General features: G+C 36.8%; 1 protein-coding gene across 1 annotated transcript in view; it reads right to left on the bottom strand.

Moving 5' to 3' along the window:
- Positions 1-21635, bottom strand: part of LOC591989 (rapamycin-insensitive companion of mTOR) — a 60381-nt gene extending 38746 nt beyond the window's left edge. Inside the window, exons 1-4 of the mRNA XM_030995632.1 lie at positions 21546-21635; positions 21404-21451; positions 10899-10996; positions 4366-4427 (exon numbers count right to left, since the gene is read on the bottom strand). Coding sequence (XP_030851492.1) covers positions 4366-4427; positions 10899-10996; positions 21404-21451; positions 21546-21591 — 254 coding nt within the window. The 5' untranslated portion in view covers positions 21592-21635. The remainder of the gene's footprint in view (positions 1-4365; positions 4428-10898; positions 10997-21403; positions 21452-21545) is intronic.

The following is a 21635-nucleotide window of genomic DNA, read 5'->3' as shown; positions in this document are numbered from 1 at the left end:
TCATGTGGTTTGACATTTTGGATGTACATGTACGGTAGTTCCTACACAAAAAATACTTCATATTTCTGTTTACTTGGTATAGTAATTTGGACATGACCAGTGCACAGTATTTATATTTCCAATTTTCATGGTATTAGAATCTATTTTTATTTATTTTAAAGTGTTCACATGGTGTGGCTCGTCGAATGCCAAGGTCAGGGTCAACATATTGTTTCATACAGTAAACAGTATAAACCCAGGCTAAAGGAATTCTAAATCGAGAGAGAGTGTGGATAGGATGATACACATGGGTAAGAAGCTAATAGTCCGGATTAAACATTCTACAGGCTCTAGGAGTGGGCTCAATTTAGGCCAAGGTTAGGAAACGATCGATGTTATGACACACATAAATGTATTAACCAACTCCTGTCATAACAGGCTGAGACTTCTTTAATAAGTGATATTGTACAGTACTATGTAGAAACAACTGATAATATGTATGTGATTGCGCAACTGTTTCACCTTTCAGAACTATATCATTTACATGCAGTATAACCCCCCCCCACCCCCACCCCCACCCCCCCCCCCAAAAAAAAAAAAGCAGTATACAGGACCAGTAGATCTGGATCATGGACCAGTAGATCTGAGATTATATTATCCAAAAAAAAAGAGAAGAGTATGAATTTACAAATAGTACCAAAAAATAGAAGAAAAAAAAAATAAAGTGAAAGGCATAAATATTCTAAAAAAGAATGAAACGCTGATAATACCAAACAACAACAACAACAAGAATATGTGTAGGGCATGGTCAAGGCAAAATACATGTAAATGGTAACATGTAGGCCAACTATGAAAGTTGAGAAATTTTAGTCTTAAATTATTATTTTCAAAATGTAGGGGATCAATAATGTATCTGTAATAATGTATAATATAATCTCTGGATCTCTGAATGTGAGAAGACTGGAACCTTGGTTTCACATACATGTACATGAATGATGAGATGATGATTAATGTCTTCACTATCTATTCTATGAGTCACTGGCTTCCAGGTCAAATAGAGCCGGTTATCTACTCTAGATAGTAACTTAGTGTATAATAGCATGAACAGTACATGCACATACATGTACGTGTGTAACATGATTTTGTTTCAAGTGATGTGACATCCTTCCTGCATGTTTTGTTTTATCTCAGTCAACTTAACAATTAATTTATTTTGCAATTATCTGCCTATACATACAGTATATCTTCATCGGCTCAAATTGATGTTTTCAAGTGTTTATCATTTTTACTGATTAAGCCTACCATTCTGTTTGTGAAGTATTTTGAAACAGCTCAAGGGAATGGTGCTTTACCAAATAACATCAGATTGGATTGAATTACATTATGCTCAAAATGTACTTGTAATACAAATCTTTACTTTGTAGCAATCCATACATGTACATGTATCTGCTATCATATAGTGGAGGCTACCTAAGAATGTCATGGTAGAAAATGTCACCACAGCAAAAGCGCTATATAAGAACTAGCTATTATTATCATTATTATTAAATCACAGTGATCTCGGATCAAACTATTTCTACACACTTTCTTTTGTCAACTCAAAGATCGTCAAAAATATACAGTAGGGTAAAGGTTAGAGTTGCAATGGGGTTGAGAACTAGGTAAGATTTAGGGTTTTGGGCTGCGTCTCACGAAACCGTCATACATGTAAGTACAAGTTGAAGGACATCCCATTGAAATGCGTGTATTAAGTTTAACACGCATTTCAATGGGATGTCGCTCAACTTGTACTTATGACGGTTTCGTGAGATGCAGCCTACATGTTCATGTGATTATATGTTTATAAACAGAATATTGATGTACATCAATGAAGTTTAATAAATACAATACAATACCTGCACATGTACAGTACCGGTAGGTAGTTTTTAGTGCAAGGTTGAAGGAATTCGGTACATGTCAGTGTAGCTAATTGACCGTGAAGCAATTGTTGCAAGAGAATGTGTCCTACAACCGAACTAATCACATGCAATATTTGTTATCTACACGCGACTGGTAGAGCACATAATTAGCCCACATACACATACATGTGCACTGTAGGAGTATCAAAGGCTTACGACCTCATGTCTTCAATTCATGAACTTGAGCTTTTCAATGACAGACGAGCAAGCCCAATCTCTAAAATCTTCTATTTTTATCCCAGAGCTTTAAATTTAAACTTCATATGTACATGTATGTACACGTGCTGGGGTGAACCAGTTTCAGCTACATGTAGGCTCGAACTTTATGGCTGCCTCTGTTAGCACTGTAGAGCCTTAGGACCAGGATGACAGTAACACAAAGATAAGAGAAGCTATGTCAAGAACAAAGGCCATTTCATCATGCTTTAAAAATACTCACTTTAATACGGTTAGGTTCTTTGACAGCAATTCATACCATTTCGGTTAGGATAATGTTCACATCAATTCTGATTGGTGTACAAGTAAATTAAATGATCAGAATGACTCTCCACTCTCCTGCATGTGTTCATAAATTGTCTTCACGTACAACATTTACATATCATCACACATACATGTAATACAAGTACAAATATGTACAGATATGTGAGCTACATGTAGAAGATACTTCTGTGATTTTTGTTGGATAACAGACCACTGCACATGCTTGTGGAAAGATGCCAACTATGAACCTTCACCTCGAAAAAAATACTCTTTAGAAGAAAAGGCACTATTTTATTCAACCCTCCAAAGGGTATTTCCTGGAAAAGTCTTCCACCTGAATACACTATTAGTGTCTAAGAGAACTCTAGAATACAGATTCATCCTATACTTCTACATGTATGTACCACAGCATAGCATGCACGTAATGTTCATGTATTCACATTGATCCCGGAGCTTCGCACAAGCATGAATGTATACATGTATGTTTCCCTCTAATCCATTTACCATGCCAGTCATGCGTGGAGAATCAACATACTGTTTCTATATCAGAAGAAGATAGTTACAGGATCACAGCTAGTCTTCAACTCAAATCTGTGTCTTCATCCTGTCTCTACTCACATCATACAGTATGTATCATTCTCCATACAGTGCATGAACAATGTACATATTGTACAGTCTGCACATGTAAGACTTTGAATTGCTTTGAGATGAGGAACATCTTTTGAGCGGCTGAATTAAAATTCTGTTCATGTTGCATTAATTAGTATAATGGTATCGAGATACACATTAGAAAATTTTCCATGTTTTATCACTGTCAATGCCAAGGAAAAACTAGCAAAAGTCTCATGTTTTTCTTTCCATTGATTTTGTTTGAATGTAGGTCACATTGGAGGGTTGAAAGGTGTATGAATGACCTATATTTCATGAGTCTGCCTCATATCTATATTTAGAGCGACATGTGGGTACCGCTGGTCCATCACGCTTCATGCTTCTCACATGTATGAATTCACTGACCATCAAACTTGTTTACACTGCCTCCAAAGGGCCCCCTCATCACAAATTCTTTCAGCCTTACTAATCTTTAATCCTGTAACACTTTTTTGCGTGTGTGGACAGAATATTTTTCACTAATCTTCCAATTCGCAGTAAGTCTTGCGATTTTCTGAATAATCGCGATAGTTTGCCGGGTGCTGTGTGTGTGAATGGTATTGAGAATTAAAAATCAATTTATTTAATCCCAGGATTCCAAGGGCGCATATACATCGTCGATATTCACGCATGCGTAGTTCAGACTTTCTTGCTGTCAAGCGAGAATTCTCCGTGTGTTAATGGTCGCCAAAATAAATTGATCTTTGCATCGCGATCCAAAAACACTCATTGTTATGTGTGAACAGGCCTACTGTTCTTTGGATATGAATGAATATTGTTCAATGGCCTTGTTCATGCATGATGTATTATGAAACCACCTAAAAATACCATGGCAAAATTTAGTGACATATTTATGCGCTTCACATCTTAGTTTCTTATTAATACAGATAAACTTTATTAGGGGTTACTTTATAGGGACAGATACATTATTTTTCACCCTAATTGCCATTCATATACCTGTAAAATAGTATATATCTGCAACAACAGGTTTTTTTTTTTGGGGGGGGGGGATGGGCAGTCTACAGCCTGAAATGAATATGAACTAGGCTTTAATATGCGTTTTCAAACAAGCATTTAGTGCAAAACAACACAAAGTTATTAAACAGCAGCTCGTTCTGAAACTGAGAAACTGTCACATATGGCAAAAATTCAATGTCGTAATTCAATCATTTGGCAGCGAGAAAAAAATCTGGACCACTCACAGAATTTGTAAACAATTTACGAGTAATAGGGTTTCTAGTTGATTGCATTGGAGGTAAGAGAAACACTAATCAAGCAGTCAATATTGAGTAGTACTTACCAGCATACGATCTCAGCCACTGAATAGCCCAGCTTGTCAAAGCTTGATACATGATTGATAAGCTAAAAGCAAAGGTAAACAAAAACAGAGAAACATTGTATATTAGATTTCATCTAGCAGATCATAAATATTTTCAATCACAATGTATTATGGTGCTTAGGAGTATCATTTTGAATTATCACATTGTCAGAAAAGTTGGTTTTCGGGCAAACTTCCATTCTTTCAGGTACATGTACACTACATCTAGAATATAAAATTGGTTGACGACACTGCTGCTGATGTGTTGGAAGATTACAGATCAAAAGAGCAAAGGTTTCAAGTTGAAATTATGCATCTCAGTTTGTAGCTCAATTAGCCAATGACAACAGAAACGGAAAGTTTGTCTTCATAATTACTATACATGTAGGTACATACACCTGCATTAAAGGCTCAACAGTAATTGGTTTCTGGTGCACTCTGTATCCCTAATATAAAAACATTAATGTGACTACATGTACATGTACATGTATGTGAGGCCCCCTAATGCTTAAAATTGAAAACAAATAAGGTGACTGATTTAAATGTAGTTTAATACATGTATATGTAGCAATGAAATTGGGGAAAACCTTAATAATCTAAATATTGTCTGCTAAGACTAAGAGCAGGAAAAGTGTTAAAACTTTCATGTTCTATCAGTTCTCTATCATTTCCCTCTCTCTCTCTCTCTCTCTCTCTCTCTCTCTCTCTCTCTCTCTTTTCTCCCCCCCTCCCCCCCCCCCCTCTCTCTCTCTCTCTCTCTCTCTCTCGCTCTCTCTCTTCCTCACACACTCTCTCTTTCATTGTCTCTTTCTGTCTCTCTGTCTCCACTTCTCATATTTCCTATGACCTTTTATCACTTTATTTCACTTTCTATTGTCTCCACTTGTTACAGTACATGGATGCTGCTGGAGGAACATCATGAAAGCATTCCCACCAAGAACAATCAACTTTGTAAAAAAACGCCTCACCCAATTCATAAAACAGTCCCTTGCCAAGAACGGGAGGGTTCTATATATTACAACCAACACTTCCTCCAAAACAAAACGATTTCCTAACAACTGTCAAAGTCAAGGTCTAGCCTATTCAGAATCAGCTGCACACCAATACATGTAGCCCTGTTCTCACTAGCCTTTAATACAGAAACATGGTCTATATGTGTAGTATAGTGTGAACAAAAAGATCAAGTAGTGGAGTGCCAACAAATTTTGAGGGGTCCAGAGATTAATATGGATGTCCAGACATTTTTTCAAGCTTTTTAGCACTAAGAATAACAAAACTTCCCTAGGCATCACGTATTGACTGTCTTGATGAGGCAATGTTTTTTTGATAATCAAAACAGGTTACTTTCAATACAGTGTTCACACATGCATTGCCAGCTATTTTTCACATGATGTTCAATATGCAACCTTACAACTTTGATCTTTTTGGAATGGGGTCCAGATTAAAGATAAAGACCAGTTATGGTCATGCGATTGCATTATGAAAGCAACGTTGTGGAATCGATCAGAAAAGGTTGATCATCTAGCATATAAGTATTGGTGTGTACTGCAAGGTTCTGGAATCATCAAAATGATAAGAAATTTGGCCCAGTCTTCAAAAAGTTACAAGCACTGTACACAGAAAGATGTATATGGGACTACGCACACGTGCGCGACACGTGCATTTATCTCTCAGTCCAATTAATACATTTAACTAATTTACCAAATATATCAATTAGTAGGCGGTTTCCCGGCAAAATTTTTATCATCATGTATTAGTCAAAACATATTCTTTCACGGATTGGTAATAAAGAGCTCCCATTTCATTTTTTGAAAATTGGGGCGTTTCCAATACTGGTCTTTACCCTTAAGATCTTTAGAGTCTGTATGCATGGGCCCTACATGTACAAAATTTGGGGGATTTTGACTGAACATTTTGGGCACCCATGTGTCCCCTGCACCTGTTACTGTCAAGCTCTGCCTATGTTACAGCTTGTACCATATTTTGACTGGACTAATGGGAACACAGGTTGAGCATGATGAATGAAGTGGATGGACGGGAGACAAGCAGGGCTATTTCTCATGTGTGTGTCATCACCGATGCCTCTTGGATATTGGCCATCTACAATCACAAACATCCAACTTACATTCTACAGCCATTTCAAGTATTTGACCTTACATGTTTGTCCCTCTCTCTCTCTCTCTCTCTCTCTCTACACAACAACAGTAGACAGAAAGTTCAAATGTTTTTGAAAAGCAAAGTATACCTACATGTAGCTTCACAAGCATGCTGTAGGCTACATGTATGTGCAGCGCTTTCCCTATGGGATGGATAAGAATCAAATCTGTTTCGCTTACATGTACAGTAGAACCCATAGCTTCAACAGATGACGTGGATGTATAGGGGTAAAATGAACTCTGATGACCACAAATGAAATGGTCAAAAATGCCAACTGGTCCCGACTCCATTCAAACTTTTCTTTTCATCCCTACAATACATCATGTAAATCCTCTTCCTACGTTAATTTACCAAATGTGGTTGATGAAGATTATTTAATAACCACATGAATACCGATAAAAGCTGTTCAATTACAAATGAATTTTGAAATAACACTGAACCAAAGCACTGTACAGTGTATGCCCTTTTAGTCTTTTTTTTTGTCTTTTGAGAGCCAGACACTTGAAAGGCATGTTCATACCCAAGAGACTATTAGAAGATGAATTTGATCTTTAGTATGCCAAGAATCATCAGATGGCAGAGTCAAAACCTATCAGTGTTATTATGCTGATCTCTGTGACCTGTGACATTACAAAATACATGTGTACATATATTCATTTCTATTTTCTACGGTGATGCAGTAATTCTTTATGAAGCTCATGTATCAAAGGCTTCTTGAAAATACGTGAATAACTTTACGATTGTATGACGTAAAGACGGCCTAAAATAAAATGCCTCTAGCACCGTCTTCGGTGGCAGGGGTTTAAAAATAGGGACAAGGGAAGGGAGATACCAAAGCAACTTCCTTTTAAATCTGGTTCAATTAGAATGAGGAGCTAGACTGCAGTTTATGCATTGTATTCTTTCAAATCACAAACCAATATCTAAAGCTGTACATGTATAGGCTTGCTTCCAATGACAAAACAATGTTTGTTCTTCCACTCTGATTTCCTCTGAGCATATTATTGCCTTTAAATCATGATAAGGCATTTTTCCAATTTTTTTCAATTTCCTCGTAAAAATATCAGTAAAATATCTTTTATAGCACAATTTATCCATTTAAAAGTCATTAACATCTCCATAAACAATAATAATCAAAAATTGATTACTACTAATTGACCATATTAGAATAGAAAAGACAATTAATTCGCCACGTACACACAACCATGCATACATGTACATTAACGATTTGATTTTTTTTTTTCTGTAATTTTATCTGAAATGGGTTCACTGGCTTTAATTGCCTGCAGCAACTTGCATGTATTATTGTACATGCTGTCCTTCATAAACACAGACAGACAGACAGACAGACAGACTGTGGTAATCACATGCACATGAGTGTGCAATTAAATGAATCTAAACGATTGGGCTTCACTCTAACCTCCAACACACACACATTAAAGACAGACACCATTCTTGTTGTGTTTGGTCTGAAAACATCAGTCTGAAATGCATGCAATCAATTGATTGAATGTAAAGCATATACTGACAGAATACCACATAACATCTTTATTTTTTTCTACAATTGTTTTTAAAAGTTAAATAGTACCTTTGATACCAAAGTCAAACCGACAAAAAAACAAGTTGGTCTGGAGTCATCGATTTGGCGGTGTGGCCGAAGTAAGCGGCCATATGCTTCCTTATATATGCAACACACAGAGAATAATCTGCTAGGTCTGAGAAACACAGACTACAGGTCTACACATGTATCCTAATTTTCTCATTTGACATTTGAAGGATTTCTTTGTACTATATATTGGGATGGAAATGAGAAATTAATTTTAATGCACTGCGGAGGAGTAACAGGGAATGCTACATCCATACAAAAGGTATTTTTATACCTGTACGAAAGAAATTAAACACCATCTCACTGGCCAGTATTCATTAAAACATACTCATTTCAGTCTAGGGTTCAACACTAGACAATATAAGTAGATTAAGTCCAGTAATTTATTCATTCCATGAAGAAGGAAAAAAAAATCTGCAATTAAATCAAAATGAACAAAATGAATCAGGGTGTTATCTATAAAATGGTGTTTTTATGTGGTGTACTTGAAAAAAGTGTATCAGGATTGTCCCTTTTTACTTGTTTCCCAATTCATGCAATCAAACGTAGATTTAGAACTTTGCTTTGGTTATGAACAGAATGTCTGGTTTACTCTTTGCCCCCATTTCTCTGTTCCTCTCCCCATTATCTCAGACTTCTACACACACAAATTCATTCCGCATTTAGATTAGGGAAACTACAAGTATATGTTTCATAAATTGTTAATTCTAGTTTCATGTTAATAAATTATCGGTGTTGTGCAAACATACAAATTTATAAATAGGTCTTGTGAACAAATTGTTCAAGCAAAGTTTAATTGGGTACCGGTACTATGGGTCAACTACCGGTACATGTATGTAATAAACTATTAAACACATTCAAATCTATGGATAATTCTTTCTTGGGAACCTAGTGATGAGTTATTCCAGTACGCTGTCATTAATGAGTAAACTAGAATACTTTGAATTCACTCTGCATACATTCAATACTTCTTGCGTTGTCAGCAACCATTCAGGTTGTCAAGAACAAGGTTGTTAAAAAGTATGCATACAATTTAAATAAAGGAAGTAAACTGGTCTGTTTTGTTGACTGTCTTTAATATACTGTAGCATGAGAATTGTAAACTGTTTTGCAACATGGTTTGAATGTATCACATGTGTTTCAATTTATGACATTTCTTTACACTAAATTGTGCTCTACATTTTTTAAAGATCATGAATGTTCACTGTATCATTGAAAAATATGGGGTAGTGGGTAAATGTACCAGTTCAGAGCAGAAAATTCAAGATGAAAGAATAAAATACAAATGCAAGAAATTCATTGACCAAACGGACAAGTCTTGAATTTTAAAAACTTTGTTCAACCATGAAGCTATTCTGTTATTAGCTCCATGGTTTAGCCTTCTCTATTCATAATGTCCCCTTTCATTAGATCTACAGTAAATGGGAAAACAGATCCTTGGAATGCAGAGAATGTGGTGGAGTGATTTCCTGGTTTGATATCATGTGACTTATCATGTGACTTGCCACAACATACAGAGAATTGTTCTTGAATTGTTCTGCAAGTTTATTGGTTTATTTTTAATTTTGTAGAGTGTTTCACTTTCAAATTTATTATATAAATGTGATGACAAAATATGTAGGATGCTTGATTTTAACAAAGACTGAGCCACATACACTGTAGCAAACATTTGACTGCAAACAATGATAATGTTTTGTTCTTTCTTAAGGAAGCCAAGGTGCCATGTACAGTACATGTGCATGTACATATGCAGGGATATAAATGTCTACAGTAAATTCTGTAACTACAATATGGATGGAATGTAGACATGTGCAACAAATTGAAAAGGACAAAAATCATCAACAAAAAAAATACAATTAGGACATTAAAAAATTGTGAAAAATAGGAAATATTGACACCACACAACATGAAGCTGTGTTCATGTGAAAGGAAAAGAAACATGAGGTTGAGAAATCACACTCCAAATTAAAAACCATCTTGATTGAGGCCACTTGACAATTGCTCATTCAACAGCGTTTGATAATGGCAGAGTGAAACAGGAGGATTTCAATCAATTCTACAAGGGTGGCATCCTCATAGAAAGGCTTAGCCCAATTCCTACTTGGTTCCTCTGCTTGCTCAAGGTTCGTTTCTCTGATGTGACATTTACCTGGTTTGCAAGGATGCATGCTCCGGGATGAGAGGGGATGAGAGAGACAGGGGGAAATGAGTGGGAGGAGGAGAGGGAAAGAGATAGAGACAGTGAGAGAGACAGACATGCATACAGACATGCATTGAAGAGAATGAATGGGAGAGGAAATGAAGAAGTGAGAGAGAGAAAGAGAGCGAGAGAGAGATGGGGAAGAGTAAATGTGAAGAGAAGAGGGGGTGGGGGGAGAGGTGGACAGACAGACAGACATGAGAAAATGGAGGGAGAGGAAGAAGGAGAGAGAGTACAGAGAAAGAGAGATGAGAGAAAAAGAGATATGGAAGAGTGAGTGGGAAGAGAAGAGGAGAAAGAGATGGAGACAGAGAGGCAGACAGGAGAAAATGGAGGGAGTAGAGAGAGAGAGTACAGAGAGAAAGAGAGAGAGAGTACAGAGAGAAAGAAAGAGAGTATAGAGAGAAAGAGAGAAAGAAAGGGGGGGGGGGTTGATTTTCAAAGGTATTGAAAGGGAAATAAAGAAAGATGGAGAGGGGGCATACAGAGACAAATATATACATGTAGAAGGAGATATCTTTTAGTGACTAAAAACATTATGATCAAACATACCTTTACAAAATTATTGAGATGTCCAAGTTTCTTTCCTTTTGTCACGCTACTTCTCCTGGTCAGACTTGTAAGTATCTCCTGGATATTATCCTTTGGAGCTGGTAAGAAAAATAACATCAATCATTCAGTATTTCAGTATGTTACACAAGAGCATTGCAAGAGCATTGCAAAAGCTATGATAGGTGGGAAATGCTAGCTGAAATAAGAAAACAGATTCACAAAAGTATCAATAAATGTATGAAATAATAACAAATTAGAGTAGGTTTTCGAACTATATGTAGGTAAAAATGTACATGTATGGGCCCATATTCATCTAACCTGTCAAAGAGCGCGTTTATCTAGGCTTGCCACTAGATATGTACATATCGTACCCCACTATCGAACCCCACTATCATACCCCACTATACGATCGTGATTTGCGGGATGTCGCGTTTATCTACTCTTCACGATTCAAAATAAAGGCCTTGTGTCTGCCCAGCTGTTTTGACCCGGGAAGCAGACAGTTTCTCGGAGGTCAAATTCACACACATGCTTGTACACAACACCTGTGTGGTCCTATTTGTATGTGACGTTCAAAACAGCTTTGCGTTTATCGACCTCTCAGAAACGTGATTCTGGCTGTATGTCACATACAAAACGCACCTTTTTGCGTCTTTTGATATGCCCATATCTAAAGACGTTTGAAAAAGGCTTTGCGTTTATCTACTTCTAAATTTGCCTGAAAGACGTTTGAGAAACCTGATTCTAGCCAAAAATTTCCTAGATAAACGCAACCAGTGTCATCTAGAAAGCCAATTGTTAACCCTATTGCATATAGGAACTGGGTGATCCCAGTGTGAAGCCTCTTGGAATATGAGAATTCAATAGCCAACAGGTTAAGTTAATATACATAGCGCACAGGCTTTTAGTAAGTACACCATACCTGCCAACATTTGAAAATGAGAATTAAGAATTTTTAGCATGTTATGTCTTCGAAATTAAGAAATCTGTACCCTTAACAGGCATTCGCACATGCAGCGGCAGTGCAACTGGCAACACGCTGTAAATCTGGGCAAAAAAGCGAATAATTCGCTGCTCAATCATGCAGCCCTTCGACGCACGCACTACGTGAACTCTCACATCGCGGCATATGATAAAACAAGCTTAATTTGGCTTAAGCAACACAACAACAACAACAAAAACAACAAACAAACCACAAAAAAAAAAAAATTAAATAAAAAAAAAAAAATTAAAAAAATTGAAATTTTGAAAATCCGGGATATCCCGCATTTTGGGGTCCTAAAAATCCAGAAAAACGGGATATTCCGGATTATTCGGGAGGGTTGACAGGTATGAGTACACTGTAGTAACATGTACGTGTATGTAGTTACAGAAACAACTAGGACTACCATATTTTGCCGGCGTTAAGGCCGCACCCCCGATTTTGACATTTTCTAGACACAAACAAAAAACGGAAGGAAACAAAATGGTGGAAAAGGTGCAACACTTACAAGACCAAACAAAATCATCATTATTTTCTCATCATGTTATATGAATATGAGGTTAGAACTCTAAAGACATAATATATAAAATATCAACTATTTCCTTCATGTACACTTTCTTTCTCCCAAATTCCATTACCAAAGCAATCACATAAACACACGTACATGTATTAAAGCTCTGACTTTTTATCATTTACAATGTACGGAATGTCCAGTGTAAATTAATTACAATGATTTGCGAAACACAAAGTTTAAAGGCGCATTCTTTTAATGTTCATTAAACAAATTGCTATGGACATAAATGTATGTTGACATACTGTAGGTTTTTTAATGCAAATTCCAACTCAAGACTTGCGACAAGTTTCAGCTTAACACTTAATATAAATAGCCATTGAAGTCATTATGAAGTCATTGGCTCCGCCATGCACTTGATGCAACCCACACACAAACTTGACCCTGCGAGCTAAAATAAGTCTGACGTAGAATATATAATCCACCTTGAAATAATAGCTTGGAGTGCTTCTTCCTTCTTCTACTCACTCCTGCCAAACATAAACAACGATGCAGGGACTCTAAACACATTATTGTTGATCTGTATTACGTATGTATGAGTGAGATATCGGAACAGATCTTCTTCTTCTTCATCAAGAAAATTGTACCGTGTATGATACAGTGAGAGTAAGTGCACTGGCAATTTCATACATTCTTAAATGCACACTGTACATCCATTATCACTTCTACACTTGGTGCGATAAAACTGACATAAGTAATAAACGTGTTTTAAAATAAAAACAGATTGGAATAGAAAAGCATAAAAATGCAATCATTTGTGATATTTAGGCCGTTTAAACAAAAATTCATGTTTAGCGTCCCTGCCTGTTTCTTTTTGCGCCTGTTTCCTTTTTGGGCCCGCCTCCTTTAACAAAAAAAAATAATGAATAAAAACATGAAAAACAAACTTCTAAAATGGTCTATTTCTGATTTTTTTTTTTTTTTTTAATAAAAAAAATGCTGGCGGCCATATTGAAAAATAGCACGACTGTCAGGGAAAATAAACCGAGTGGCCATTTTGGAAGAAAAAAAAGGGCCTCCTCCTTCCTATTTTTCAAAAAGGCAGGAAGCTAAACATATTTTTTTTTTAATGGCCTTTTCGTCTCATCATTCATGCTCAGCATGACATACAGTTAATGTAGTATTTACTTAGGAATTGAAAACTGTTCTACTTTGAAAGGGAAATCCAACCTTGATAACCTACTCTAGAGGAAAGCATACAAATCAGAGAAGCATACTGCTGAGAGTTTGAATGAACTTGAAGTCAGACAAAAAATGAGAAAGATATGAACTTTTAAAATGCACTTAGGAGTAACAAAATTTAATGATATTTTGTAATATGGAAAAATAGTAGAGATATCCGCGACTAAATCCTGATTCACTATGCTCTACAATCCACTGACCAAACTGCCAAAGTGCCAATTTGAGTTTCGCACAGACTTGGTGATCACATATTTAAAACATTCATAACTTTCTTATAATATTATTGGCCCAATTTATTTCACAATTTCGCCATTCTTTTTCTCTAATTTTTCATACAAATGAACGTACAGTGTACTGTACATGTATTACAAGAGGTGGGGTAGCCCTTTAATAGTTACTGGTTAGTTACATGTATGACAAGGAGTTATAACTCATTGGTTATATGGACAGTCATACAATTAAACACTGTGTCTGTCATAAAGTGTACAATATACCAAATGCATCATTAGGTCCCTATGCTGTATACCCCGAAAATTTCACAAATCTCACATAAAGGTTTGCATAAATTTGTGAAACTTTCATGCTTTGAAAATAGATTTCTCTATTTTGTCCCCCCACCTGTATGATGTTTTTATTGAGAATGAAAATAGAGAATGATATGGGCCCCCATCTCACAAAACTTGTCATAAGTGACAAATGACAGTTATTTTTATAAGCTAGTGAAATCATTGCTTCTGATTGGTTACATCAGCAGATTTGTCACTGATTTTTGTCAAAAGTCATTGAAAAAAGGCTTTGTGAAACGGGTCCCTGAAGAAAATTTCTGGTTGTACAGTAACTGTAACTGCGATAGCTCAGTCGGTAGAGCAGTGGTCTCAATATCTAAAATAAGATACATGGATTCACGATTATACAAGACTTCATGAAGGTAGTGTAAAAGGACTCTTCGCAAGTCATCCAATGTTCATACAAATTATATTTTCTATGTATTGTCCTCAACTCTAAAAGTTCTAGGTCACCAATAATAAGTACGGGTAAGCGTCTTATAAAAAAAAGAGGTACAATGCAGCCTTTATTAAGGAAGCAATATTGCAAAGATTTCTTATAAAAGAGGTGTACGTGTGTCATAAAGAGACTGTACTCTTTAGCAAAGATGATGTTTCCTCCATAATATTTTATAGGCACCATAAATACATGTCACATGGCCTCGGATTCACCTGGTTAGCAAATAAATAGGGCAGGTTTTATAAGCTGATCTTGGGCGGTTGCTCAGAGTTTAACAACAAACACAGATACAATATATCTACATACAACATGTAGCTATAGATATTATAAGTGAGGCTCGATGGCTCACTGGTAGAGCAGTGGTCTCGCTAGGGCCCTTTGCTAATACATGTAAGGCATTAATCTTTAAACTTAAAGCCGTCTGTCTCCTGGTTACTTTCTTAGCATTATTCACAAACCAAACAACCAGTGAACCAACCAAATCCCCTGTAACATAAACTCCTGAAAAAACATTTTATATTTAGGCCATTAAAAAAAATAAACATGTTTAGCGTCCCCGCCCGCTTCCTTTTTGGGGGCCGCCTCCTAATTTTTTTTTTTTTTTTTTGTTGAAATTTAAAAAAAAAAAAATTCAAAGAAAAAAAACATGGAAAAACACTACTAAAATGAAACTATTTCTGATTAAAAAAAAAATGTCAGCCGCCATCTTGAAAAATAGCCCGAATGTCAGGGAAAATGTACCGAGCGGCCATTTTGAGCGGCCATTTTGAAAGAAAAAAAAAAAAAAAAAGGGCCTCCTCCTTCCTATTTTTCAAAAAAACAGGACGCTAAACATGTTTTTTTTTTTAATTTGGCCTTATAACAAAATGGTTTTCCATTGTTTTTTCATGAAATGCAAGACTCAAATTATCCCTTTTCTTTGGCAACAAATCTGACTTACCTGTATATCCATCTAAAATAATAAAACTCATAAGAGAGTCCCAAGAGAACAATCTCTCCCCCAAGAAATCTTTAGGCGCATCTTCATCATCTCGACATTGCCAAATAGCCCCCTATTTCTGATTTGGGAAATAATCCCGATTCAACCTCGAAACTTGAAACTCGACCTTGAGAAATTAGCTCGAGATATTTTGCTCAGCGTTAGTGCATAGTGCGAGTCTTCGGTCTAGTGAAGATGCACAGGACAAATAGTGGGATATTTTGCAAACTATCCCAAGATATCTTGGGATGACAATCCCGACCAAATATCCAGCTAATTGCTACTTTGGTCTGATGAGGACGCAAATTAGCTGGATAGTTTGCGATCGGGATAGTTCAAATAGCTGGATATTTGGCAATCTCGAGATAGTGAAGACAGGCCTAATGTCTCATGAATAATCCAAGTAAATTTACTTCATACAGTAGTACAAAGGATTTGTCTTTTTGTCTGATAATTCTGCTTTCATTCATAATTATCAAGTTGTATTTCTAAACCAGCTTTACCCTATTTATTGCACTGTGCAGAGAGTTGCATGGTCTGACTGTGAGTTATGTAGTATTTCCTGTTTATGTTCCAAATTAACTTTGCCATACAGAAATAATTACTGACCCATGCTCGAGCATGATGAAAGGAATTACGGTACACTGTATTCATAACACAGCTAGCCTGCTTGACCTTACATGTATATCCTTTCTAACAACAAGGCCGCATCATGGAGCTTTCATGGTCATATACAGGTACAATGCCTAAAAAGGACTATAATACAGTGTACAAGTACACATACATGTAGAGTGAATGATGAGTGAAATAGCCACTACAGGGCAGAACATGTTGTTCACCCAAAAGCAAGAACAAGGCAATATATTTAAACTAGTCAAACATACAGTCGGCAAGAATATATGAAAAAAGAATCATGAGATCCCTAAATCTAAGCAAACTTCAAATGGGCGATTTGGTCAGTTGATTATGGCATTCAGTGTATTCACATTTGTTTGTACATTTAAAGAGAAGGTTGAGTTCTTGGAAGAGGTGAAAAATAATTTGTGAGCTTCATCATTGCAAGTGTGGAAGAACATCAGATACGAAATGTTTCCTGAAAAGCATGACTCTTCAAATGACTTAATATTCTAAATAGTGCTGTAACATCACGGATATCTCCAATTCCGTCTAACCGCCAGTCAAAGCCGGACGGTTTTCGGTTAAAAGGATTACAAAAAAAAATACATAAATAAAAAATAAAAAAATAAAAAAAATAATCATTTTTTTTTGTTTTGTTTTTTGACCGACGGCAGCAAGCCAGGTCCGTGTGTGAAAAAGCGGGAAGGGCTTTCATTTAACTGCGAGGTGCATTTGAAGGTGCCGATTTGTGCTTGTGAACTTGTCACAAATAATAGTAACAATGACGTTTTTGATGAATGTGTAAGATCATTAATGTAAATTAAAAACAGTAGAGGACCTAGGATAGAACCTTGTGGTACACCATGTGTAAAAGTTGGATGAATTATTATTATAAACTACTTATTGAGATCTATTACAAAGATTACTTTCAAACCAAGATGACAGATAAATTGGGAGTGTTGTTCTAGTTTCGGAGTGGAGAGTCAACACACAGATTACTGAGCTGGGAGACATTGCCAGGTATAGTGCCAGGTGGAGGGGAATTAATTGAAACTTTAAAAAAAAAAAATTATAAAAAAATACAATAATAATTTTTTTTTTTTTTTTAAAACGGGAAAACGAAACCGTCCAATTGAAAACGGAATCCGCCATGGGCGGTCGGACCCCGGATGGTTAAACGTTTGACTACAGCACTAATTCTAAACATGGCATGTAATAGCATAAAAGTCAGGACAGATTTTTATGTCACATGTTTGTGTAGTCCCATATACATCTTTCTGTGTACAGTGCCTGTAACTTTACCAAGACTGGGCCAAATTTCTTATTATTTTGATGATTCCAGAACCTTGCAGTACACGATGCTTACAGTGTACAATATGCTAGATGATCAACAATTTTCTGATCGACGTCACAACATTTCTTTCACAATGTAATCGCATGACCAGTACTCGACTACATGTATATCTTTACTGTGATCCCATTTATTTCTAGTTTTCTCTCTTAAGGCAATACCGGTACTCAATATACATTATAAATAGAATTTCTAACACTTTTAGTCAGGCACTGTACACATGTACATTACATGTAGATGTATATCTTGAAAAGAGAAACATAAAATCATGATATTTTAGTGTACTGAATGGGAGAGTTGTTCTCAATCACTTTACAGACACATGACAATTCACCAAATTGAGATGTGCAGTTGTGCACACCACATACATGTACATGTACACTGTATTTCTGTACCTTTCAAAGTTTAAAGCATTCATAATTTTCTAATAATTTATCCAATTTCTAACAAACTATCAACAACCATTTTCCCCTGATTTTTCTACTCTTCCAAAATTCAACTCATTATTTAAGGTTGGATTTCCCTAGGCTAGAATAAAAGAAAATTGATTTTTCACAATCTCAACAATCTTCCACTACATGTTCAAGAAAAAATAAATTGGTAGGAAATGCTCAATAGCAAAAGGATAAAGAAATAAAAAAGCTATATTTTCAACACATGGTCATGGTTTCAAATGTCAGAAAATATAAAATTGCCATCGCCATTTTTTTAAAAACTTATATTTTCACCCCAACAATATCCATCTACTGCATTTATAATGAACAATCCAAAATTTCAAAGAAAATTTTCTTCACAAAAGACACAAATACAATTTTTTTTTCAACACAATTTTCTTTTGTACTTGATCACAGACCTACACAATGTACGCGCTAACTCACTGTACAGCGCTCAGTGCGTCAAGTTCTACAGTGTATGTAAATGCATATTGCATAGAGTATTTGTTGCTGTGGGTACATTCGGGGGGAGGGGGGGGGGGAGGGGTACTCACATATTAAGACAGGGTTGTGCCGCTCTAATGGGTCACTTGTTCACAAAAAATTCCTAAACAAGGGTCCCATTTTTAACCAAAATATCCCTAAACATGAGTAAAATGGGCTTTACTTCGAGCAACCCCCCCCCCCCCCAAAAAAAAAAATGACCCTTAAAAAATGGGTAGGGGTTTCGAGGCTTGAGCAGCACACCCCTGTCTTAACCATGTAGGAGTCACAAACAATATGCCTTGCCCTACCTAACAACACAAAATATATGCAGTTAATACAATTATTCTGAAGAGCTGAATAAAATAATTTATATAGAGTTCGAGGCACTTCACACAGATGAGTCACATACATATGCATTAAACTTAGTTACATATTCGGAAAAATGGCCCATTGTCACTGGAGCACTTTCACTTTGTCTTCATCATTTATACATGCCATTCCTTACTTTTTAAAGATGTAGTCTAGGATCTACATTGTTTGTAATGATTATCACCATGAAATATGATTGCAGACATCAGAAGATCAGTGAGCATTACAATAAGTGCAATCGTGCAATAATCAGGCCCTAACCCCATTATCTACAACAAAGACTGGTGTACGAACCCCCCCCCCCCCCATCACCCAATACAAATGCTAACAGTAACACCTGAACACTAACCAAAACTTCAGTGAATTCTTATTCAATTATTGTTAAAAGTAAACATTAATATAAAAAGATAACAGCAGAATTCTAACATGCGAAATTGACAAATTTGATGTTGGCACAAATATCTGAAAAGCGTGCAACACTCAATAACAGAAGTAAGAAAACATGGCCATGATGGCAGGCCTTAAATTTCGTCATTTTTAGGGCAAGGCCAGTTTGGCCTCGAGTACCTCATATTTTTAAGGGCACCAAGGCCAAAATATTTTTACAAAAAGGGCATCGAGGCCAAAATATTTTACAAAAAGGGCATCGAGTATGAGGCCAAAAAAATTGATTCTATTTTTGTTAGATGTCGTGTGTATTTTATGAAACTTGTGCAGGATCAATTTCCCACGACTTTTAGCACCAGCTTCTTCACAGAATGTATAGAGGTCTACGGTACATACAAACAAGCAGGCGCGTAGCCACGGGGGGGCACGTGCCCCCCTAAAATTTCCAGGATCGGTTGAAATTTTGTAGACCCCTTTTTTTTACCTCGATCGATTACATGTATGTGCCCCCCCCCCCCCAAACACCAAACTCTGGCTACGCGCCTGCAAACAAGGCGGCGGCCCGCAAGCCTTAGATTTAGCAGCCAGGAGCAAGGGGCAATTTTTTTTTTAAGTTGCCCTTTGCCACGGGAATTTACCAGAGCAAGGGGCAATTTTCCAAAAACAGATAGGCCGCTTATCTAATCATAAGTTCAAAGAGAGTCTACAAATGTTAATTTCATAATGTGAATAGATCGAACGATCAATTTAATAACTTTTTAATCTTAACAATATGAACAGGAAAGATTGATTAAGAACATCAAACTTGCACATTAAACAGTATTTTAAAGTAACTAAATATATTGATGAGCAAATGAATAAATAAATTGTCAATTTCACAAACATCGAAAGTCAGAAGGACTTAATTGGCAAGTTTACCGGGCCGGGTATTCCAAATCAAAATCGCACCTCACACACAAACCTTCCGCCACTCTCTCGGTAGTAGGAGCAAATTTGAAGAAATTATCTTTTTAACTGTTGTATAGAAAGGTCTACATAGGCCTAACTAATGAAATAAGTTGTAAAAATGTCCTTATAGACATTCGACAGCTGAAAGTGACACGCTCAGCTCAGTTGCGTAACGTGCATTCACGAAACCAAAATCGTTCCTCGCACACACACTCTCGCCACTTTTGGTGGGAAGCTGTCGGGCTGGAAGTTTGCCAGCGAAACCGATGCACCCTCGGAATTTTACCGGGACTCGAAACGTTCGTCTTGGGAAGCTGGCGGGGTAGCTTTTTGAAGCGAGGTCGGCTGGTGGCAAAATGAGAGTAACTACGATCGAGAACATCGTAGGTGTTCTTAACTTATTAATAAGATAATTCTAAATTCTATTTGAGATAAAATAATAAACTAGGCCTACAAACAAACCTCGACAGATCTCTAATGACTATTTGAATGCTTGTTTATTTCTCCATTTGACGATTTGTTTTCTTGATCCTGGCCTTCGATTTGTACGTACGTGCGTGCGTCAACAGCATGCACCATATGCATATCATGCGATCGCATAATATGAACGTACGTACGTACGTGCGCTAGCGCATTGCCTATAAGGGCGCATTTTCACGGCACTTGCGCCTTATTAAAGCACTAAATACGAAGCTAGAAGAGAGCTCGTGGGCGGCAAACTGTTCGTGATTCGTGTATTTTTACTGTTCTAATAATTTATGGGCGCATTTTCACGGAAAACACTTGCGCCTTGCCGTCTAGTTTTAGATGATTATGGGCGCAATTGGTGGTTTTATGTGCGCAAATTTAAAATAAAAAGGGCACGTCCAGTTGGAAAAAAAGGCACGTCGGCCAGTTTGAAAAAAAGGGCACGGCCTTTTTGGCCGTGAATATATCTTTTTTTGGGAGGGCACCGCGGCCAGTCATAGGGGCATCGACGGCCTGGCCGTCGATGGCCGTCGATTAATTTAAGGCCTGTGATGGTCGACAAAAATATAATTGTGCATACTTGTTCAGTTGTGCTTCCATTACCAACAACAATCCATTCATGCAGCCGCTACATACATGATCATGTAGCGAGCTCAGACATCATTGCGATACACACCGAGTCGACACCGGTAGCTCGCGAACCAAATCAGTTTTCAGAGACTTACCTTTGCTTAAATCCAATGGTACATCCGTATCTCCACTATCATGGCGGCCTGAAATGAAAAAGAACAAAGGTAGACACATTCATTAGTCCTTTATCCAACATTCAGGATGGCAAAGTCTCATATAAGGATGAATTTAACTTACCTTTTGAACGTCTCAGACTTCTTCCCCTGTACATGGTGGCCGCCATGATGACCAGACAGTAAACGCATGCGCAGTTTGCATATTTGACGA

This window comes from Strongylocentrotus purpuratus, unplaced genomic scaffold (genome assembly GCF_000002235.5).
Source record: "Strongylocentrotus purpuratus isolate Spur 01 unplaced genomic scaffold, Spur_5.0 spur5_scaffold_3, whole genome shotgun sequence".
In the NCBI taxonomy this organism is placed as follows: domain Eukaryota; kingdom Metazoa; phylum Echinodermata; class Echinoidea; order Camarodonta; family Strongylocentrotidae; genus Strongylocentrotus; species Strongylocentrotus purpuratus.
This window is presented reverse-complemented; position numbering and strand designations above follow the sequence as displayed.